The 16,482-nt window shown below is 55.3% G+C and overlaps 5 protein-coding genes across 5 annotated transcripts; 2 read left to right on the top strand and 3 right to left on the bottom strand.

Annotated features, from left to right (window-relative positions):
* Nucleotides 1–164: 164 nt before the first annotated feature.
* On the bottom strand, nucleotides 165–2,567 carry BAUCODRAFT_24775 (uncharacterized protein; the record flags this gene model as incomplete). Its single annotated transcript, XM_007678543.1, has 5 exons — nucleotides 165–224; nucleotides 289–431; nucleotides 490–1,279; nucleotides 1,330–1,627; nucleotides 1,690–2,567. The coding sequence occupies 5 exons, from the start codon at nucleotides 2,565–2,567 to the stop codon at nucleotides 165–167; spliced, it is 2,169 nt and encodes a 722-aa protein (XP_007676733.1).
* Nucleotides 2,568–2,881: 314 nt separating this feature from the next.
* BAUCODRAFT_148638 (uncharacterized protein) lies at nucleotides 2,882–4,523 on the bottom strand (the record flags this gene model as incomplete). The annotated part of the gene is made up of 2 exons (XM_007678958.1): nucleotides 2,882–3,481; nucleotides 3,561–4,523. The coding sequence occupies 2 exons, from the start codon at nucleotides 4,521–4,523 to the stop codon at nucleotides 2,882–2,884; spliced, it is 1,563 nt and encodes a 520-aa protein (XP_007677148.1).
* Nucleotides 4,524–4,745: 222 nt separating this feature from the next.
* Nucleotides 4,746–9,002, top strand: BAUCODRAFT_34527 (uncharacterized protein). The gene is made up of 3 exons (XM_007678605.1): nucleotides 4,746–5,260; nucleotides 5,313–8,338; nucleotides 8,409–9,002. The coding sequence occupies exons 1-3, from the start codon at nucleotides 4,855–4,857 to the stop codon at nucleotides 8,649–8,651; spliced, it is 3,675 nt and encodes a 1,224-aa protein (XP_007676795.1). The 5' UTR covers nucleotides 4,746–4,854; the 3' UTR covers nucleotides 8,652–9,002.
* Nucleotides 9,003–9,193: 191 nt separating this feature from the next.
* On the bottom strand, nucleotides 9,194–11,323 carry BAUCODRAFT_123056 (uncharacterized protein; the record flags this gene model as incomplete). The annotated part of the gene is made up of 3 exons (XM_007678957.1): nucleotides 9,194–9,397; nucleotides 9,434–10,992; nucleotides 11,080–11,323. 3 exons carry the CDS (start codon nucleotides 11,321–11,323, stop codon nucleotides 9,194–9,196), a joined length of 2,007 nt encoding a protein of 668 aa, XP_007677147.1.
* A 2,565-nt stretch (nucleotides 11,324–13,888) lies between these two features.
* Nucleotides 13,889–16,333, top strand: BAUCODRAFT_70801 (uncharacterized protein; the record flags this gene model as incomplete). The annotated part of the gene is made up of 1 exon (XM_007678734.1): nucleotides 13,889–16,333. One exon carries the CDS (start codon nucleotides 13,889–13,891, stop codon nucleotides 16,331–16,333), a length of 2,445 nt encoding a protein of 814 aa, XP_007676924.1.
* Nucleotides 16,334–16,482: the final 149 nt, after the last annotated feature.

Here is a 16,482-nt window from a genome sequence, read left to right as displayed (position 1 = left end):
TCGGTAACGGCGTTATGATGGACGGATTGTCACAGCTTTTATCTTTATCGAGCATCTGGGTGGCTAGCGCTCGAATTCCTGCAGCATTGCGTTTACTTTGCGAGCGAATAAGATACCAGGCCATTATTGTGGTCAGAGCATGGGTGGATCGCATTGCTTCTTGCTTACATGTACTCTGCTTGCATCGACGGCGTCATAGACCCGCGGCATTTACGGCCGTACCACTGTACAACAGTTGTAGCTGCAACTTGCGCATGATCAGATAATGTGCTGACTGTTAGGTCTCACACTACTGCGCTCTGCAGTCCGTATCTCAGACTCGATAACGCCATCCAACGCCCATCCCGGGGATTGACATCCCAACAACCAGGTCCGATATGTAGGCATAAGCACCGACAGCCGCATTCCGCATGAGAGACCAATCTCCGGGACTGACACGTTAGCACTATGCCTTTGCTCGGACGTCATCTCTTAGCTAGCCCTACAGACCCTGTATGTCGCAAATGCCGTCGTTGTCGTACACGATTTCGGCGCTGTCATCCTCGGATAGAGATAAGTCTTCACTGTTGTTATCGCCGCTACGCAGCAGGCTCGGAGGCGGACTGACACTGTGCTCGCCGGCGTAGGCTGTTAGGTGGGACTTCACTGAGGCCAATTCATCTAGCAGAATGTGGAGAGGCTGAGCAAGGCTAAGCCTTGCTGCTCTCTTTTGCGTGGCGCTAACGCCTTCTACTGAGTACCGCGCATTGAATGGTCCGCAGGACCAACGTACCCCGTCCAGGAACGCAAGCCGGAGGCTTTCCTTCTGTTGCAGATCTATGCTGAATTTGTCTACAGTCCTGGTCATTTCCCATGCGAATATAGCGGAGATCTGGCGCCATTCAGTCGCGGTACTGTAGTTGACGTACAGGCCGAAGCCCTGCACGATATCGGACACCATGTGCGCAATCTGCGCAATGTGCTCAACTCGAGCGGCGGGTCGGAGTCCGCATGTAGAGATTATCTTAGCGATTGCGCACACCACCTTCGGCGTCAGCGCAACCTTAGCGTCTTGTAGCTGGGGACGGATCTTGGTGCGATAGTCGCGGCTCGCGCCAAGGACGGCAAAGCCTAGTGCGTTCACAGAGGGACACCTGGAGCACAGATCCGCGAGCTCGTCTACAGTTATAGTGCTCAGGACGGCCTCGGCCGGTATCCGATAATAGACCTGGAACTCATGGCTGCCATGATAATTCTGGGCTCCATTTTCGAACGCGTACTTCTTGCAGAGCTCCTTGTGCTAAAGGGTCGAATGTTAGCGACCGACTATAGCAGGCCAGATTTGCTTACTATAGGTGGCATATGATAGACTTGATCTCTGTCAAGAGCGCTTGCATTGATAAGTGTGATACGGCCATGGCGCGCCCCCTTCTGCCGCATCTTCAATGCAAGCCTGAAAACCCAGACCAGGAAGTTGCTCGTGCTAATGGTTTCCGCCTCGAATCGAGTCCGGTTAAGGTGCGTATGAAACATTGCCCAGGGGAAGTGACGGCTATTGATCGACGGCAGAGGCGCTGGGTCGATATTGTAGCCTTTAAAATGTGATGCTATGAACCCGTTCTCCAGCTTGATCGAGCTGTTCTCGTCCCTAGATCGGTTAGTACCAATTTTGACGTAGAAAAGCCGGAGCATGCTTGTAAAGTAGCATACCAGTATCGAAACAGCAATCCACTGAGGTTCAAATGGATCGACGCTTCGTCGACATGCGACCAGTCCAGCTGTGTCTTTGCATATTCATCAGGTCTCAGCCATACTTGATGACCAGAGGGCGAACAGGTATGAAGGACTGTTGCATCAACTCTTCTCGTCTTCGGTGTGCGTGGGGTTGTGAACGGCGCGACGGTCACTGAGGCAGAATGTGCGGTCACCTGGACTATAGCGACTCGCTTTTTCGAACGCTTGACCGGAATCGGGGATTCATTTTTTGACTGGCCAGGTGCGATGTCCTGCAGCTGAACGTACGCACGCTTCTTGATCGATGTGGAAGTCGGGGGGTTTGGCACCTTTGATCTCGCAAGTGGAGCTGACGGCAGCTCACCCAGAGAAGCTTGAGCTTCTCTAATCTTGATCGTCATGGCCTGTCTTTCGACCTCGCTCGCATTCGTGACCGCTTGCCAACACTTCGGCAAGGGCGTTTTGCTGCGCTCGCAGTACTGCACGCGCAGACGGGTAACCGTCGCGCCATCCGCAAGTCCACAAGCGTCCAGGTGGTCTTTGAAGACCGTATTAAAGACTGCCAGGCGCTTGCTCATGTCCGTCTCAAGCTCCCAGAGGAGACACAAGGTAAGGCGCATTTCGTGATTCCATCTCACCTGTGCGCCGCGATGTGAGGTGCCCGCCATAGTGGCGCTGCTCAAATGGGTTGATACGCTTGAACTGTGGGAAGTGAGGGGACCGAAGCCTGACGTGTGAAGAGTAGAGGGTCGGTGCGAAGCAGGAGTTGATAACGAAAAGGCGGCGCGGGAAGGAAGCTGTGAACCTCTGCTGTTTGGTGAAGTGAGGTCGACTCGACTGCTGCGGGTGGCCATAAGGTTCTTCCCCGCATGCGCCGTCTATAGGGCCACATGCGATGGTAAGCAGCAGGCAGTGAGGTTGACATCGAGACCCAAATACAAGCACATGCTGCAGGGGTTGCTGACGATGCCGTTCCGCTTGGAGGAGTCGATAAGGACAGACTAAGAGTAAGCCTTTCGCTGTTCTTTCGGCGCGTAACCACACGTAGCGTCAAGTCGGTATAGGCCAAGTGACATGCGCAATAACAAGTCGTTATTAGCCAAGCGCATATGGCACGTGATAAGCGTACAGGTGAACGGTAATAGAGGTCGCTGTTGACCTATTAAGCTTAGTCGTCCTTCGATGGACTCGGCCGCCGACTCCCTCCACGCCCCACGTCAAGGGCGATAGGGTTGATCTCCTCGATAGGTGCCGCCTCCGCTTGACTCTTCCCTACCAACGCAGCATGTTCATCAGCATCCTCGTCATCCACGTCCTCGCTTCGCACTGCACCAGACCTATCACCACCCGCATCATCGTCTTCCGCGTGCACCTCCTCATAGCCAGCCTTCTGACCCGATTGCTTCTTGTCCATAATAAAGTTGTCAATCACCCAATACTGTACAGCGTTCATTGCCAATGGGAAGACAAACATAGCAAACGTGACTTCCAGCACTTCGTTGCCTTTTGTCCAGCGTAGCGCCCAGTCACCGATCCAAGGCAATTGCGGGATTGCCGCGAATAGAAAGAAGACAAACAACTTCATGAAGACTAGGCCTATGAAGTATATCATGAGCTGCTTGAGATACCATGACCACTTGGGCGGGCCGCCTGGCGGACCGTAATGGCCGGACTGGATTGATTCTGGCGGCTTTGCAACGGCTGTGTGCAAGAAGAGAGCGTGTAGTACCTTCAGCAAGAGGTACAACACAGGGATTCCAAGGGTAGTCTGGCCGAAGTTAGCACTTGCAATTCATGAAGACGTCAAGCTCACGTGGGTGTCGAGGATCGGGCAATAGAGCACTTACATCAATGGCTAGGTTCAGCAGATAGAAACTGCAGGGATTCGGCATGCGGCCCTCTGGATCGTTGATGGCAGACGTCACGCCTGCTTTCTTTGCCGCATTGACCATGTCCACGCTCGATAGCATGCTCATAGCTAAGTTGAGCACGTGTGTGAGCATAGAGCCAAAGACTTGCTTGCTAACGTCGAAGAACCAGATGCGCCACGGTCGTTTTGGGTTCTCACGGTACCGTTTGAAGACGAGTGAGAGCAAGGCGAATGCGCCCAGCAAGCCCTGGATTAGCAGAGCGAACGGTCCCAGCAGATGGCACTCTGCCTGCGGAGGCTCTTCAGGCGGTCCGTCCGGACTGTCTTGTGGTTCCAAGGGTGTGGCGCTGAGCTTGTCGTCGGTGACCTCATGCACGTTGTCGCCTTCGGGAGGGTCCGCCGGCGCAGTGGCAATGGTAAGGATGCCGTCCTCCCCAGTCGTAACAGACGCACCGCCGGTGATAGCCGTAAGGACATCAGCCGTTGGTGTCGGGTCGCCCAAAGTGACGAACTCCTCCGTGACTCCAACAATGTCGACCAGCTCTGTCGCAAACAGTAACGTGCTGCCAGCCTTGATGACACCTCCTACATCCTGATTGCCATATGCGAGATCCGAAGGTATCGTCAAGTTCCTCCGCTCTCCGGGACACATGTCGAGCAGGCCTAGGTCCCATCCTCGGATGACTTGTCCGGCTCCTAAGGTGAAGGTGAAGGGTTGGCCGCGCTTGTAGCTCTCATCGAACAGCGTGCCGTCCTCGAGGGTGCCGCGGTAGTGAACGCTGATGGAGTCGCCATTCTGCGAAGGTCGGGAGCACCGGGCCGGAGTGGTGTAGTCGATGCGTAAGCCTGAGGGGAGAGTGGTGTGTAGGGGCGCTGATTGTGCCCAAGCTAGAGAGACGAGAGCGAGGAGAGAGGGAGGCAGGAGGGCAAGCGAATGCATCGTTGCATTCACGCCTTCTACGCTTGTTCCGTAACACAAGGAAACTAATGCTTCTCGCAGACAGACAGTAGCCTGCAGGCGATGGTGGCGGTGCAGCGACAGCTCTGATACACTGGGTATAGTGAAGCCTAAGGCATGAACCAGGAAATATGGAGGTGGATAGGAACAAGTTGCGACTGACGGGCCTCAGTCTACACCTTTATTATACAACGAGAAGAGGCCATTTGAAAGCTGTTGCAATAGCTTGGGACCGGTCAATCAGTGGTGAAGGCCTGCATTGGATCGATCAATGTCTGGAGCGTCTGCTCCCTCCGCGTCCCCATAGCCCAATATGACCTCCACCTCCACCGCGCCCATGCTCACCAAGTTCGAGTCCAAATCGTCGCGCGCCAAGGGTATAGCATTCCACCCCAAGCGACCATGGATCCTGGTCTCGCTGCATTCTTCCACCATCCAACTATGGGACTACCGCATGGGCACACTCATAGATCGCTTCGAGGAGCATGACGGACCGGTACGAGGCATCGACTTCCACAAAACGCAGCCGCTGTTCGTGTCCGGAGGGGACGACTACAAGATCAAGGTGTGGTCATACCAGACGCGGAGATGTTTGTTTACGCTCAATGGCCACTTGGACTACGTACGGACTGTCTTCTTTCACCATGACTTGCCCTGGATCCTGTCCGCTTCGGACGATCAGACAATTCGGATATGGAATTGGCAGAATAGGTCGCTAAGTAAGGCAGACGGCGCCTGCTGAGCTGCAAATGACATGCTGACTGAATGCAGTCTGCACCATGACTGGCCACAACCACTACGCCATGTGCGCACAGTTCCACCCAAAGGAGGACTTGATTGTATCCGCCTCACTAGATCAATCCGTCAGAGTTTGGGACATATCAGGCTTGCGCAAGAAGCACTCAGCACCTTCCTCCATGACCTTCGAAGACCAAATGGCTCGAACGGGGCAGAATCAGGCAGACATGTTTGGCAACACGGACGCAGTAGTCAAGTTCGTGCTGGAGGGTCACGATCGCGGCGTTAACTGGGTCGCCTTTCACCCCACACTACCGCTCATCGTCTCAGCAGGCGATGACAGGCTGGTCAAGTTGTGGCGCATGAGCGAGACGAAGGCGTGGGAAGTCGACACGTGCCGAGGACACTTTCAGAACGCTTCCGCCTGCCTCTTTCACCCGCACCAAGACCTGATCCTCTCCGTTGGCGAGGACAAGACCATCCGAGTCTGGGACTTGAATAAGCGGACATCAGTGCAGTCATTCAAGCGCGAGAACGACCGCTTCTGGGTCATTGCAGCACACCCCGAGATCAACCTGTTTGCAGCGGGTCATGACAACGGAGTGATGGTGTTCAAGCTTGAGCGGGAGCGGCCAGCCAGTGCCGTGCAGCAGAACCAGCTATTCTTCATCACTAAGGACAAGCATGTGCGGTCATACGATTTCACAAAGAACGTCGAAAGCCCCTCCCTGCTGTCCCTGAAGAAGCTGGGCAGTGCTTGGACGCCGCCGCGTACCATGTCGTACAACCCTGCCGAACGCTCGATACTGGTTACCACACCCGCGGACAGCGGCGCGTATGAGCTAATCAACCTGCCTAAGGACGCTTCTGGAGCAGTAGAGCCTTCTAACACGCAACGCGGCACAGGGAGCTCAGCAGTTTTCGTTGCCCGCAATCGCTTCGCCGTCTTCAATCAAGCCAACCAGCAAATAGACATTAAAGACCTGTCTAATTCCACCACCAAGACCATTAAGCCACCCACAGGCACCACGGACATGGTGTTCGGCGGTCCTGGCTGCTTACTGCTCATCACTCCCACTATGGTTTATCTCTACGACATACAACAGAAGAAGCAGCTTGCTGAGCTCGCGGTAGCCGGCGTCAAGTACGTCGTCCACTCCGCGGACGGTCTTCATGCCGCGCTGCTAAGCAAGCACAATGTCACTATCGTCACGAAATCTCTGCAACAAGTGAGTACGCTGCATGAAACCATACGCATCAAATCCGCGACATGGGACGATGCAGGCGTCCTGCTGTACTCCACGCTCAACCACATCAAATACACGCTAATGAACGGCGACAACGGCATCGTCCGCACCCTCGAACACACCGTCTACCTTGTGCGCGTCAAAGGCCGCAGTGTCTTCTGCCTCGACCGCGCAGCTAAGCCTAAGATCCTCACTATCGATCCCACAGAGTACCGCTTCAAGCTCGCGCTGGTCAAGCGACATTACGACGAGATGCTCAACATCATTAAGACGTCAAGTCTTGTCGGCCAGAGCATCATTTCATACCTACAAAAGAAAGGCTATCCAGAGATCGCGTTGCAGTTCGTGCAAGATCCGCAAACCCGCTTCGAGCTTGCCATCGAGTGTGGCAACCTGGATGTCGCGGTCGAGATGGCGAAGCAGCTCGACAGACCGAAGCTGTGGCAACGACTGAGTACCGAGGCGCTGGCGCACGGCAACCACCAAGTCGTAGAGATGACCTACCAGAAGCTACGAAACTTCGACAAACTGTCATTCCTGTACCTTGCCACCGGCGATACAGACAAGTTGCGGAGAATGCAGAAGATCGCAGAAAGCAGAGGTGACATGACGAGCCGATTCCAAAATGCGCTCTATCTTAGCGATGTGCAGAACCGAATCGAGATGTTCAAGGAGGTCGATCAATATCCCCTCGCATACCTCACGGCAAAGGCTTATGGACTTGACGATCAATGCCAGGAGATTCTTGAAGCGTGCGGTATGCAGGAGGAGGAGGTCAGTCTACCAAGTCTGGGCAAGCCTGTGCAGGCCCCGAAAGCCATTGTGCCGACATTCAAGAACAACTGGCCCACGCGGGCTACGGGTACTAGCTCGTTCGAGAAGGCGCTCATGGCTGACGGAGAAGACGCGCCAGTGCCAGAAACGAATGGGTTTGTGGGAGATGAGCTCATGGCAGAGGAAGATGCGCCAACGAATGGTCACCTTGGCGAAGAAGGCGAAGACGAGGATGCGGCGGCAGGCTGGGACATGGGTGACGACGCTGCCGCGGATCCAGAAGCCGACGACTTCGTGGATGTCGCCGCAGAGACCGCAGGCGCCCCGGCGAGCAGTGAAGCCGACTTATGGACGCGAAATAGCCCACTCGCAGCCGACCACGCAGCAGCCGGCAGCTTTGACAGCGCCATGAACTTGCTCAATCGGCAGGTCGGAGCAGTAAACTTCGTGCCACTCGAAGAGCGCTTTATGGATATCTACGCTGCGAGCCGCACATTCCTGCCTGCTAACGCAGGCATGCCGCCTCTGGTGTACTTCGTGCGACGGACTCTGAACGAAACCGACTCCCGCAAAATACTACCTTTCATCCCACGTGATCTGGAAAGTATCCAGACCGGCGAGCTTGCTGCAGGCAAAAGGGCCATGGTAGCCAACAAACTCGAAGAAGGCATTCCAGCGTTCCGAAAGGCCATCTACCTCCTCACCGTGAACGCCATGAGCTCTCAAGCCCAAGTGCAGGAAGCGCAGCAATCGATCCAGCAAGCGGCGCAGTACATCCTCGCCATGAGTATCGAGCTCGAGCGGCGGAAGCTCGTGGGCACAAGTCCGGATATTACTGCGTTGAGCGAGGAGAAGAAGAAGCGCGCGCTTGAGCTTTCGGCATACTTTACGTGCTTTGAGCTGATGGAGCCACAACACCGGACCTTGACGTGGTTGAGCGCGATGAACTTCGCGAATCGCAATAAGCAGATGGGTTCGGCATTGGGGTTTGCGAACGCGCTGATTGAGAAGGGTACGAGTGCTAGGCATAAGGAGACGGTAAGTTCACAATCAACCTTCGGCCTATTCCTCCGAACTGCAGATGTACTGACGTGTTTTGCATTCACAGGCAAAGAGTGTAAAAGCCCGAGCCGAGCGCGGCCCCACCGACGCCATCGAGATCGAGTTCGACAGCTTCACGGAGTTCGACATCTGCGGCGCCTCGTACACGCCTATCTACGCTGGAGACGCGAGCGTGAGCTGTCCGTTGACTGGGATCAAGTTCAAGCCGAAGTATAAGGGAACCGTCAGTCCGATCTGCGAGGTTTGCGAGATTGGCAAAGCGAGCAGTGGGCTACGGTTGACGGTATGAGGGATAGCATGAGTGGGTGAAAATATGGAGGTCGATGGAAGCGCACTGGGATGGATATTCAATTTAGCGAGCATTGATTACGAGAAGCAGAGAACGGGCTCCTGACGGCGCGGATCGAAATCGAGAACGGATATAGCGGGGAGTCTGTCTGCATGCCCAGAGCAAAAAGCATGCCGACTTGATTAAGCTACTCAAGATTCAATCGTCAGGCCGCAGAACGCGGTCAAATTCGTCATGGTATCATCGTGCGCAGAAAGTAACAACTGCTGCCCCTCGACAACGCCAAACAGAACGCTATGCAGTGACCTGAAAAGGGGGTATCTCCAAAACGTAGAACGAAAGAAATGACCCGCCTCCAGTATGCCCTCCATCATGCGCGTGAAACCAACCCAAACCCGAAGCCAGCGTATGCGTGATCGAACCAAAACCGAAGCCATCATATGCGTAAAAACAAGGTTCGTTCATCGTAATTCATCGTAAGGTGGCGAGCGTGCCATTCGTTTGTTCAAGGGATCGAGAGCGGATGCGAAGCCATGCTGGAACTAGGAGCGGTGCTCAGCAGCGCGCCCTTCGCTCGTCGCAACAGCGACAAGAGCTTCAAGACGGCCCATGCCGTTGTTGGGAGCCTGAGTGTAATCGGATGTGTATCTGGGATCGTGACCCGTCTGCAGCGTGTAGGTCTGCGGCGGTGCTGCAATGACCGGAGGCTGAATGTAGGACTGGAAGCCTGAGTCAGCCCTGGCTGGCTCAGGTTTGCTCGCAGCAATTTCTTTGTGATGTACCTTGTGCTCGTCAACAACCATTCCGCCCGGCGCGTACGCCTCGGCCGTGCCATTTGGGCCGACTATGACCGGGTGATACTCTGTGCCTTGGGAGGTCGACGGGGTGGGCACGCCTTCACTGCTGCCAGAATCTTCCGGAGACGGTCGCTGGATTGGAAGGGCTGCGGACTGATACGCTTGCATGGGCCCGCCGTACCAGCCTTGTCGCTTGTTCTTGCGCGGCGTGACGGGCTCCGGCATGGAGGCAGAATGCTGGTGATGGATGGCCTGCGGGGCGATCGTGGTTGGCGGCGGCTGCTGAGCGAAGTAGCCGGGTGGAGCGGCTGGCATTGGCTGCACTGCAGGCCAGTGTCCTTCGACGGGGGCATTCGCAGCTGCAATGTCCAGCTTTGTCAGGTTTTGGTGCAACCCGGCATCCGAGACGCGGTGGGAGCTCGGTGGACGGTCGTCAACCATCATGGGGCTCGACTGCTGGCGAGCAGCAGGCCGGGGTGCATGATCAAAGCTTTCTATGCCCGGCAAGCGCGTCATCTGGCTTGCTGCAGGCTGCCCAGAAGGTGCCGGCGCCTGATCGTCCGGCGTCTGCTGATAAGATAACCCGCTCGTTGCTGGCCGTTGCGCATAGTAAGTGCCAGGGTGCCACGTCCGCCGCCGGTATTCGAGCTCGGCCTCCGACTCGCGCCGTCCACCTGAGAACACGGAACTAGTCGGGCTACCGAACATACTTCCGCTTTGCGAGAAGGTCGCTGAGGAGCTGGAAGGGATGGGGCTGAAGTATGCTGGCGGGTAGGTGGCGCCAGTCGGGTTCTGGTATGGATTTGCGGCAGAAGGGACTGATAGTCGGCGACCCGGCGGTCCATGTCTGGCGCCGTTGTAGAAGGTGTTGCGTGACAAGTTCGAAGACGGAGAGCCAAAGTAAGGGCTGCCAGGCCCTGTCGAGAATGATGTCGAAGTTGGAGTGCTGTAGCCTGCTGGCGAGGGATTGTAGTATGCGTACTGCGGGCCAGGACTGCCGTTTATTGAATTGTACGTCTCAAGCGTAGGACCTGCTCGGGCAGCCGGGTCGCTGGCCATCGCAAGTGGCTGAGGACGGCGTCGAGTCTCTTCGGCGGCGCCAGTGCTGGATGCTGTCGAGCCTACACTGGACGTTGACAGATTGCGACTATGACCTCGACCATGACCACCACCTTGACTGCCGATCGTTGACGCCCGGGACCTGTTGTTGGGCGGTCGCACCCGATCCGTCCGTATCTGACGCTGAAACCTTGTGCTAGTAGCAGCCAAAGAGTCGCCAGGTATTTCCTCGTTCACGTGGACCGTCTGCGCATGCTGCCGAAGGTTGTCAAGACGGGAGAACCTGCGAGAACAGTGGCATTGGAAAGGTCGTTCGCCGGTATGCTTCCGGATGTGTCGCGCCAAGTGTTCGCTTCGCGTGAAGCTGAGATTGCAGGGCGGGAACTCCGTGCAGAAGAACCGCTGCCCTTTCTTCTTCTTCGATGGTCTTTGCGAGCCACTTGCGACGCTTTCGTCGTCTGAGCCGTCATCGTCACCATCCTTGTCTACGTCCTCCCCGTCGCCCATCTCGACATCTTCATCCCCGGTAGACTCTTGGGAACGATACGAACTATCTCGCTTGAGCGACGCACCCGACTCTTTAGGCTCGCTGTGTACTTGCGCCAATATAGTCGGATCATCTGGCAATGGACGCTGCCAAGAAAGGCTGCCAAAGTCATTTGTCTTTGGTGTATCAGGCAATGACTCTTCAACAGCTGTAGGCTTCGCCACTTGTGCTGCGAATCGCGGCTTTGGTGTCGTTGGCGTCTGCTCCTCGCCCGTTCGTCCAGGCTCAGGTGCGCTCAGTGCCGTGTCCACAGTGGCGAATGTGGCCATTTGCGCCGGCTGTCGCGCTCAGGCGCCTTGGGGGCGGCACACCGCCGAGTCTGCACGACCGAACCACGTTATGTCCGCTCGTCGACCGAAATGCACAACCGTTGGTATAGCGGAGCGGTATCTGTGCTCAAACCGTGCGCTGGGCCTTACTCAGCCTGGTGATGAGCCAGCGCGCAACAAGTACCGTGGGCTGCTGAGACAGATGGCGCCAGGCTGGGCGCCGATGACAATCGGTTTGCGGACTCGAGCGACGCGGATAAACGGTGAAGGAGAGACTCGAAGTTAAACTGTCAACCAAACGCTGCTCAGTTACCGTCCAGTGAAACCCGCAAAACCATCCAAAGAACGTTCGTGCCGTGTGAAGCGGCGCAAGAGATGTGATGACGAGGCTAGAGCCGAATGACCTGGATGATAAGGCACCCTCGCTAGAAGGAGCAGGCTTAGCGGCCACGGCGGATCCGTGCAGGTGGGCTGTCCCGCCACCGGCGATCGCTGACGTTGGGGAGAGGAACAGGCACGAGGGCTTGTTAGCGCAAAGAACAGAAGTTGCTGCGTGGCAGTAGATTCCACATATAGGTGTAAGATCATAGTATTGTGTGATTGCGCAGCCAGTCTCCAAGCGTCGTAAACTGCAAGGCGGCACTGTCAGGAGCTGCTAAAGGCACAGAGTTTCGCCAACAGCTGAACCCCACACTAACACACCACCCCTCTGTTGCGTCTTCACGGTAAGCGGCGTTTAAAAGCGTCGATCTCGAGTCTATCTGGCGTGCTCAACTTGGTCAATGCTGTAGTTTGGGATGCTTAAAGTAGGCTCGTGCGAGTTTTGACAGCCTTCGATGCCTGACTCCCGCTGCTATTTGTTGTCCTCCTGGTATGCTCGGAATCTGTCGGCATTTTGCAGCTACAAGCGTCCACTCGTGACACCGATAAGCACTCAAACCAGTGGCTTGCAACGAAGGTTGTCTTGGCTCAGTGTTTGTGGTGGGGATCTCTGGTACTGGTCCATCTAGCGCCGAAGACCGTCCCCAATCACAGATGGTAGCTCCAGGTACAGCCCGCTGCATACTTCACAAGTAACGTAACGTTACGGCAGCTTGTTTTGCAAGAGGTAGCCTTGCTTCGCTGTGGCAGAATATCGGATCTAGTGCTGGCCAGTCGACGTGCTGTGCGGTCCTGAAGACGCAGTCCTCTTGTCTGACAACGGACAGCCACTTTTTAGCTCGACGTGCACATGCCAAAATCCAAAAGTTTCGAGATGGCAACTTAGCTGCGATACGCCGGCCAAGAGCCGCCAGGAAGTAGGACAATTCGACTCCTGCACAGGGACAAGAGTCATGTTTTTCGTCTGATGCGAGCTCTTGGCGCCACCAGAGAAGCGGGCCTATTACGTGCATGAGGCTAGTGCACTCTGCGCCAGTGAAAGGCTCATGCAAGGGCAATACCTGAGCTCAGGAACTGAAGCCTGGACCTTCGCCAGGGTTAGACTTCTGTGTTGCAATGAAATGCAGAACACCTCCGTAGACCTACCCATTCTCTAGGTGGCTACTTTACCTTGCCAGACATGTATAGCCAAGAGCAGCAGGCTCGTTGGTGGCGTTACCTCAGATGCTAATCCTTGGTCCTGAAGCTTGGAGCCAAGAGGTTACCGGTCCGGTGAGCCTGTAGGTAATGTAAGCCGAGCTGAGGGGGAGACACTGGATTCAATAGAACCTTCTCTGATGGATGACCTAAAGGGACAATATGTCGTTGCGAACGACTCCCGCTAGCTTCGGTCTGTCCCGGAGAATGAAATGAAAGACAGAAGGTACGGTTGCGATCGTGGAAGGAGCAAACCGCCTTACGCGCTGTCCTCAGCGTTGTCAGTCCGGATCTCAAACAGCGTTCCACAATACACCAAGGCTATACTGGAGTTGATCCCGGTCGGAAACCGTTAATGCGCTCCATCGTATGGGATCAGGGTACTAAGCCCTGTGAATAGTGTTGGTTGAGTAGAATGCACCCATAACAGAGCGTTGTCGCACTGCTGAATCTTGCCCGATCGTGGACAAGATCCCTTGAGAAACCAGAGACTCGCCGCAGCGAGAGATCCACCCTTATCAACGAGTCATTGATGTCTTCTACTATGGTAGATTACCGTCGAACAGACAGAGCATCGTTCCTAGCTGTGTTGGAAGTGATCTTCGAATGCGCGACCGACTGCAATCACGAGCCTCCAATAGAGAACTTCCCACGATAAGGTCGACCGTTGGCAAGGGCAGGCAGACATCTCGTGAGTGGTATTCGGTTCGGCGTGTCTACTCGGTATAATGTACGAAAGTGCACAACTGCGCGCACAAGCACAGACCGTATCAGTCACGTGGACGATCGGAGAATTCCACGCCACAGTTGATCTTCCCGTGGGGCGCTAGTTGCATGTGGCGGCGGTAGCGTATATGTATGTAGATGCTGCCTTGTGACGTTCTGCGACGGCGCAAACACATTGACAACAAAGACCGGAAAGGACAGCTTGCATCAGGCCCAACATGTTGCAACCTTCCTCAAAACCACTCATAATCTGAGCAAAGCATGTTTGCGCTGAAGAGTTTGACCAACTATCTCTTCGGCAGTACAAGCAAGGAGAACATCGTTGAACTTCCCGCTGGCAAGCTATTCCTCGTACGACCTCACTCCATCAAAGGCTACAGTGAACTCCTATTCCGAGACTCTGCAGCATACATACGACGGACTGGCCAAGACTTCCAGTATCAGCTGGTCATCCAACGCGCGTACGAAGAAGGCGAAGCGGAGCTACTCGAAGGGGAAGGCGGACCTGAAGCTGTCGCAGACGGCCATAGTGACAAGGACGAGAAGACATTCTTGCTTGACGAGGAGCTACACTTCCGTGTTCATTTGAAGGAAGACGGACAAGCTGTGCTTGCTTGGCGCGATCTCTCTGGTGACGAGGGTGACCTCTTCGAGTTCGCTTGTGAACCCCCTACCAAGCCGGAGAGTGCTACTAGTTTCGGCCTGGTCGCTGCGCAGTGTCAGTACGAGAGAAAGTACCGGAAAGGCCATCAGCAGGCGACCGAAGAAGACCTCGAGCAGTTTGCGTTCGAAGACGAGCCGCCTGTGCCCGAAGCCAGCCCTCTGTCAACGCCCAGCGGACGCTCACCAGCCTTGTCGCCGTCACCGCAGACCGTAAGATCACTGAACGAGGTGAGAAACGTCAGCGAAATCGACATGGCGCGCTTGACCAAGAGCACAGCAACGCCGCAAAAGCAGATCGAGCAAACGCCGACGAAAGCGCCAACAGCCCGCAAAGCTCCCGAGAGTCGCGAGATCCTGGTGAATGAGAAGGCAGAGCTTCATCTATTTGACTTCCAATCCGGCACGTTTATACTTCAAGACGCAGAGGTGCATGCCACGGTAACCGAGGTCGGCAACTGGAAGTACTGGCTCCAAATTACAGGCAGCAAGCAGCAATGGCTTGGTCAAGAGGTCGTACCTGACATTAATCCGGTCTTCAACTTCGAGTATCTGAGCTTCATATTCAACCACTATACCGAAGACGGATCGGCATACTCGTGGTTGCTTAAGTTCAAGGATCGTGAGACAGAGGAGCGATTTCAGGAGGGACTGATGCAGGCTTTGTGGGAGCATCTGAACGAGACGAAGTGGCAGAAAGCGGTGAAAGATGCGGACAGAGATTACGTGCTGGATGCCTTCAATGATCTGGTAATAGAGGACACGACACGTGATGACCAGCGTGAGGCGGAAGCTGCAGAGGATGACGAAGAGGAAGATGAGTTCGAAGATGCGCATGAAGGTCAGCGAAAGGAGGATTTGGATGAGGACGAAGACGAGGATGAGGTGGACCTGGGCCGCGACGCTGATGGCAGTGTCAACTCGCAGCTCGCGGTGGGTGCGAAGGTCGATCGATCCTTCGTCGTCAGAGGCGACAAGATTGGTGTCTTCAGGCACACGCCCGACAACCATCTCGAGTTCAGCACGTCAATCAACAAGATTGCGACTCCGAAAGGCAAGGTCTTTGCGCCAGGCAAGATCATGCTGCATGCCTCCGACAGGAATATGGTGCTCCAAAACCCCAATGACAAGAACAACCTGTACCGCATGGATCTCGAGTACGGCAAGATAACGGAAGAATGGAAGGTGCACGATGACATTCCAGTCAACATCTTTGCGCCGGAGAAGAAGTTTGCGCAAACGACAGACGAGCAAACTTTCCTGGGCTTGTCGTCCAATGCGCTTTACCGGATCGATCCACGCCTGGCAGGTGACAAGCTCGTAGACTCCGAGCTGAAGCAGTACGCAAGCAAGAATGACTTCTCCGCTGCCGCCACCACAGACAAGGGCTACATAGTCGTTGGATCGAACAAGGGTGACATTCGCATGTTTGACCGCCTCGGCATCAACGCAAAGACCGCCCTACCAGCTCTCGGCGACCCCATCATCGGCGTGGACGTCAGTGCTGACGGGCGATGGATACTCGCCACCACCCGGACGTACATCTTGCTCATTGACGCACTGCAGAAGGAAGGCAAGAATGAAGGCAAGCTCGGCTTTGAGAAAGCTTTTGCGAAGGACAGCAAGCCACAACCGCGCCGCTTAGCACTGACACCGAACCATGTTGCGCAGTTCCAGCACGAGACCAAGCAGCCGCTCTCATTCACGCCCGCTCGGTTTAATACCGGCGAAGGTAACAAGGAGACTACCATAATAACCGCCACCGGACCATTCGTCGTGACTTGGAGCCTGGAGAAGGTACTGCAAGGAAAGAGGGACCCTTACAAGATCAAGCGGTACACTGAGGAGATCAAGGCGGACAACTTCCGCTTCGGAAGCGACAAGAACATCGTTGTGGCGCTACCCAACGAGGTGGATATGGTGGCGAGGCGGGCCCTGCAAAGACCGACGAGAGAGTCTATCATGGCTCCGCCAGCTACGCCTCGCAGGACCAAGGGCAGAGGAAGCTACCTCGGTCGAAACGAGATTGTGAACTCGCCATACTGAGACAGCAAGACCAAGTGGTGCTGAATGCTTTGTGACCAGATGCGGCGTAGGAGGCGTGTGCATTTGATGAGCGTTCAACCTTTGCGTTACGGCCAACACGTCAGATATCCCTAGCTTAGCGTTTGAATAGCAAGAAAGTGTACGTGATA

The sequence above is a fragment of the Baudoinia panamericana genome (assembly GCF_000338955.1).
Source record: "Baudoinia panamericana UAMH 10762 unplaced genomic scaffold BAUCOscaffold_7, whole genome shotgun sequence".
NCBI lineage: Eukaryota > Fungi > Ascomycota > Dothideomycetes > Mycosphaerellales > Teratosphaeriaceae > Baudoinia > Baudoinia panamericana.
Note: the sequence above shows the minus strand (reverse complement) of the source record. Positions and strands in the feature narration are given on the sequence as shown.

What these genes read in the sequence shown, in the direction of transcription:
- BAUCODRAFT_34527 (XM_007678605.1), top strand. Translation starts at nt 4,855, where the DNA reads ATGACCTCCACCTCCACCGCGCCCATGCTCACCAAGTTCGAGTCCAAA. An exon ending in TTGGCAGAATAGGTCGCTAA is followed by an intron (nt 5,261 to 5,312) that starts GTAAGGCAGACG and finishes GACTGAATGCAG; the next exon opens with TCTGCACCATGACTGGCCAC. An exon ending in GTGCTAGGCATAAGGAGACG is followed by an intron (nt 8,339 to 8,408) that starts GTAAGTTCACAA and finishes TTGCATTCACAG; the next exon opens with GCAAAGAGTGTAAAAGCCCG.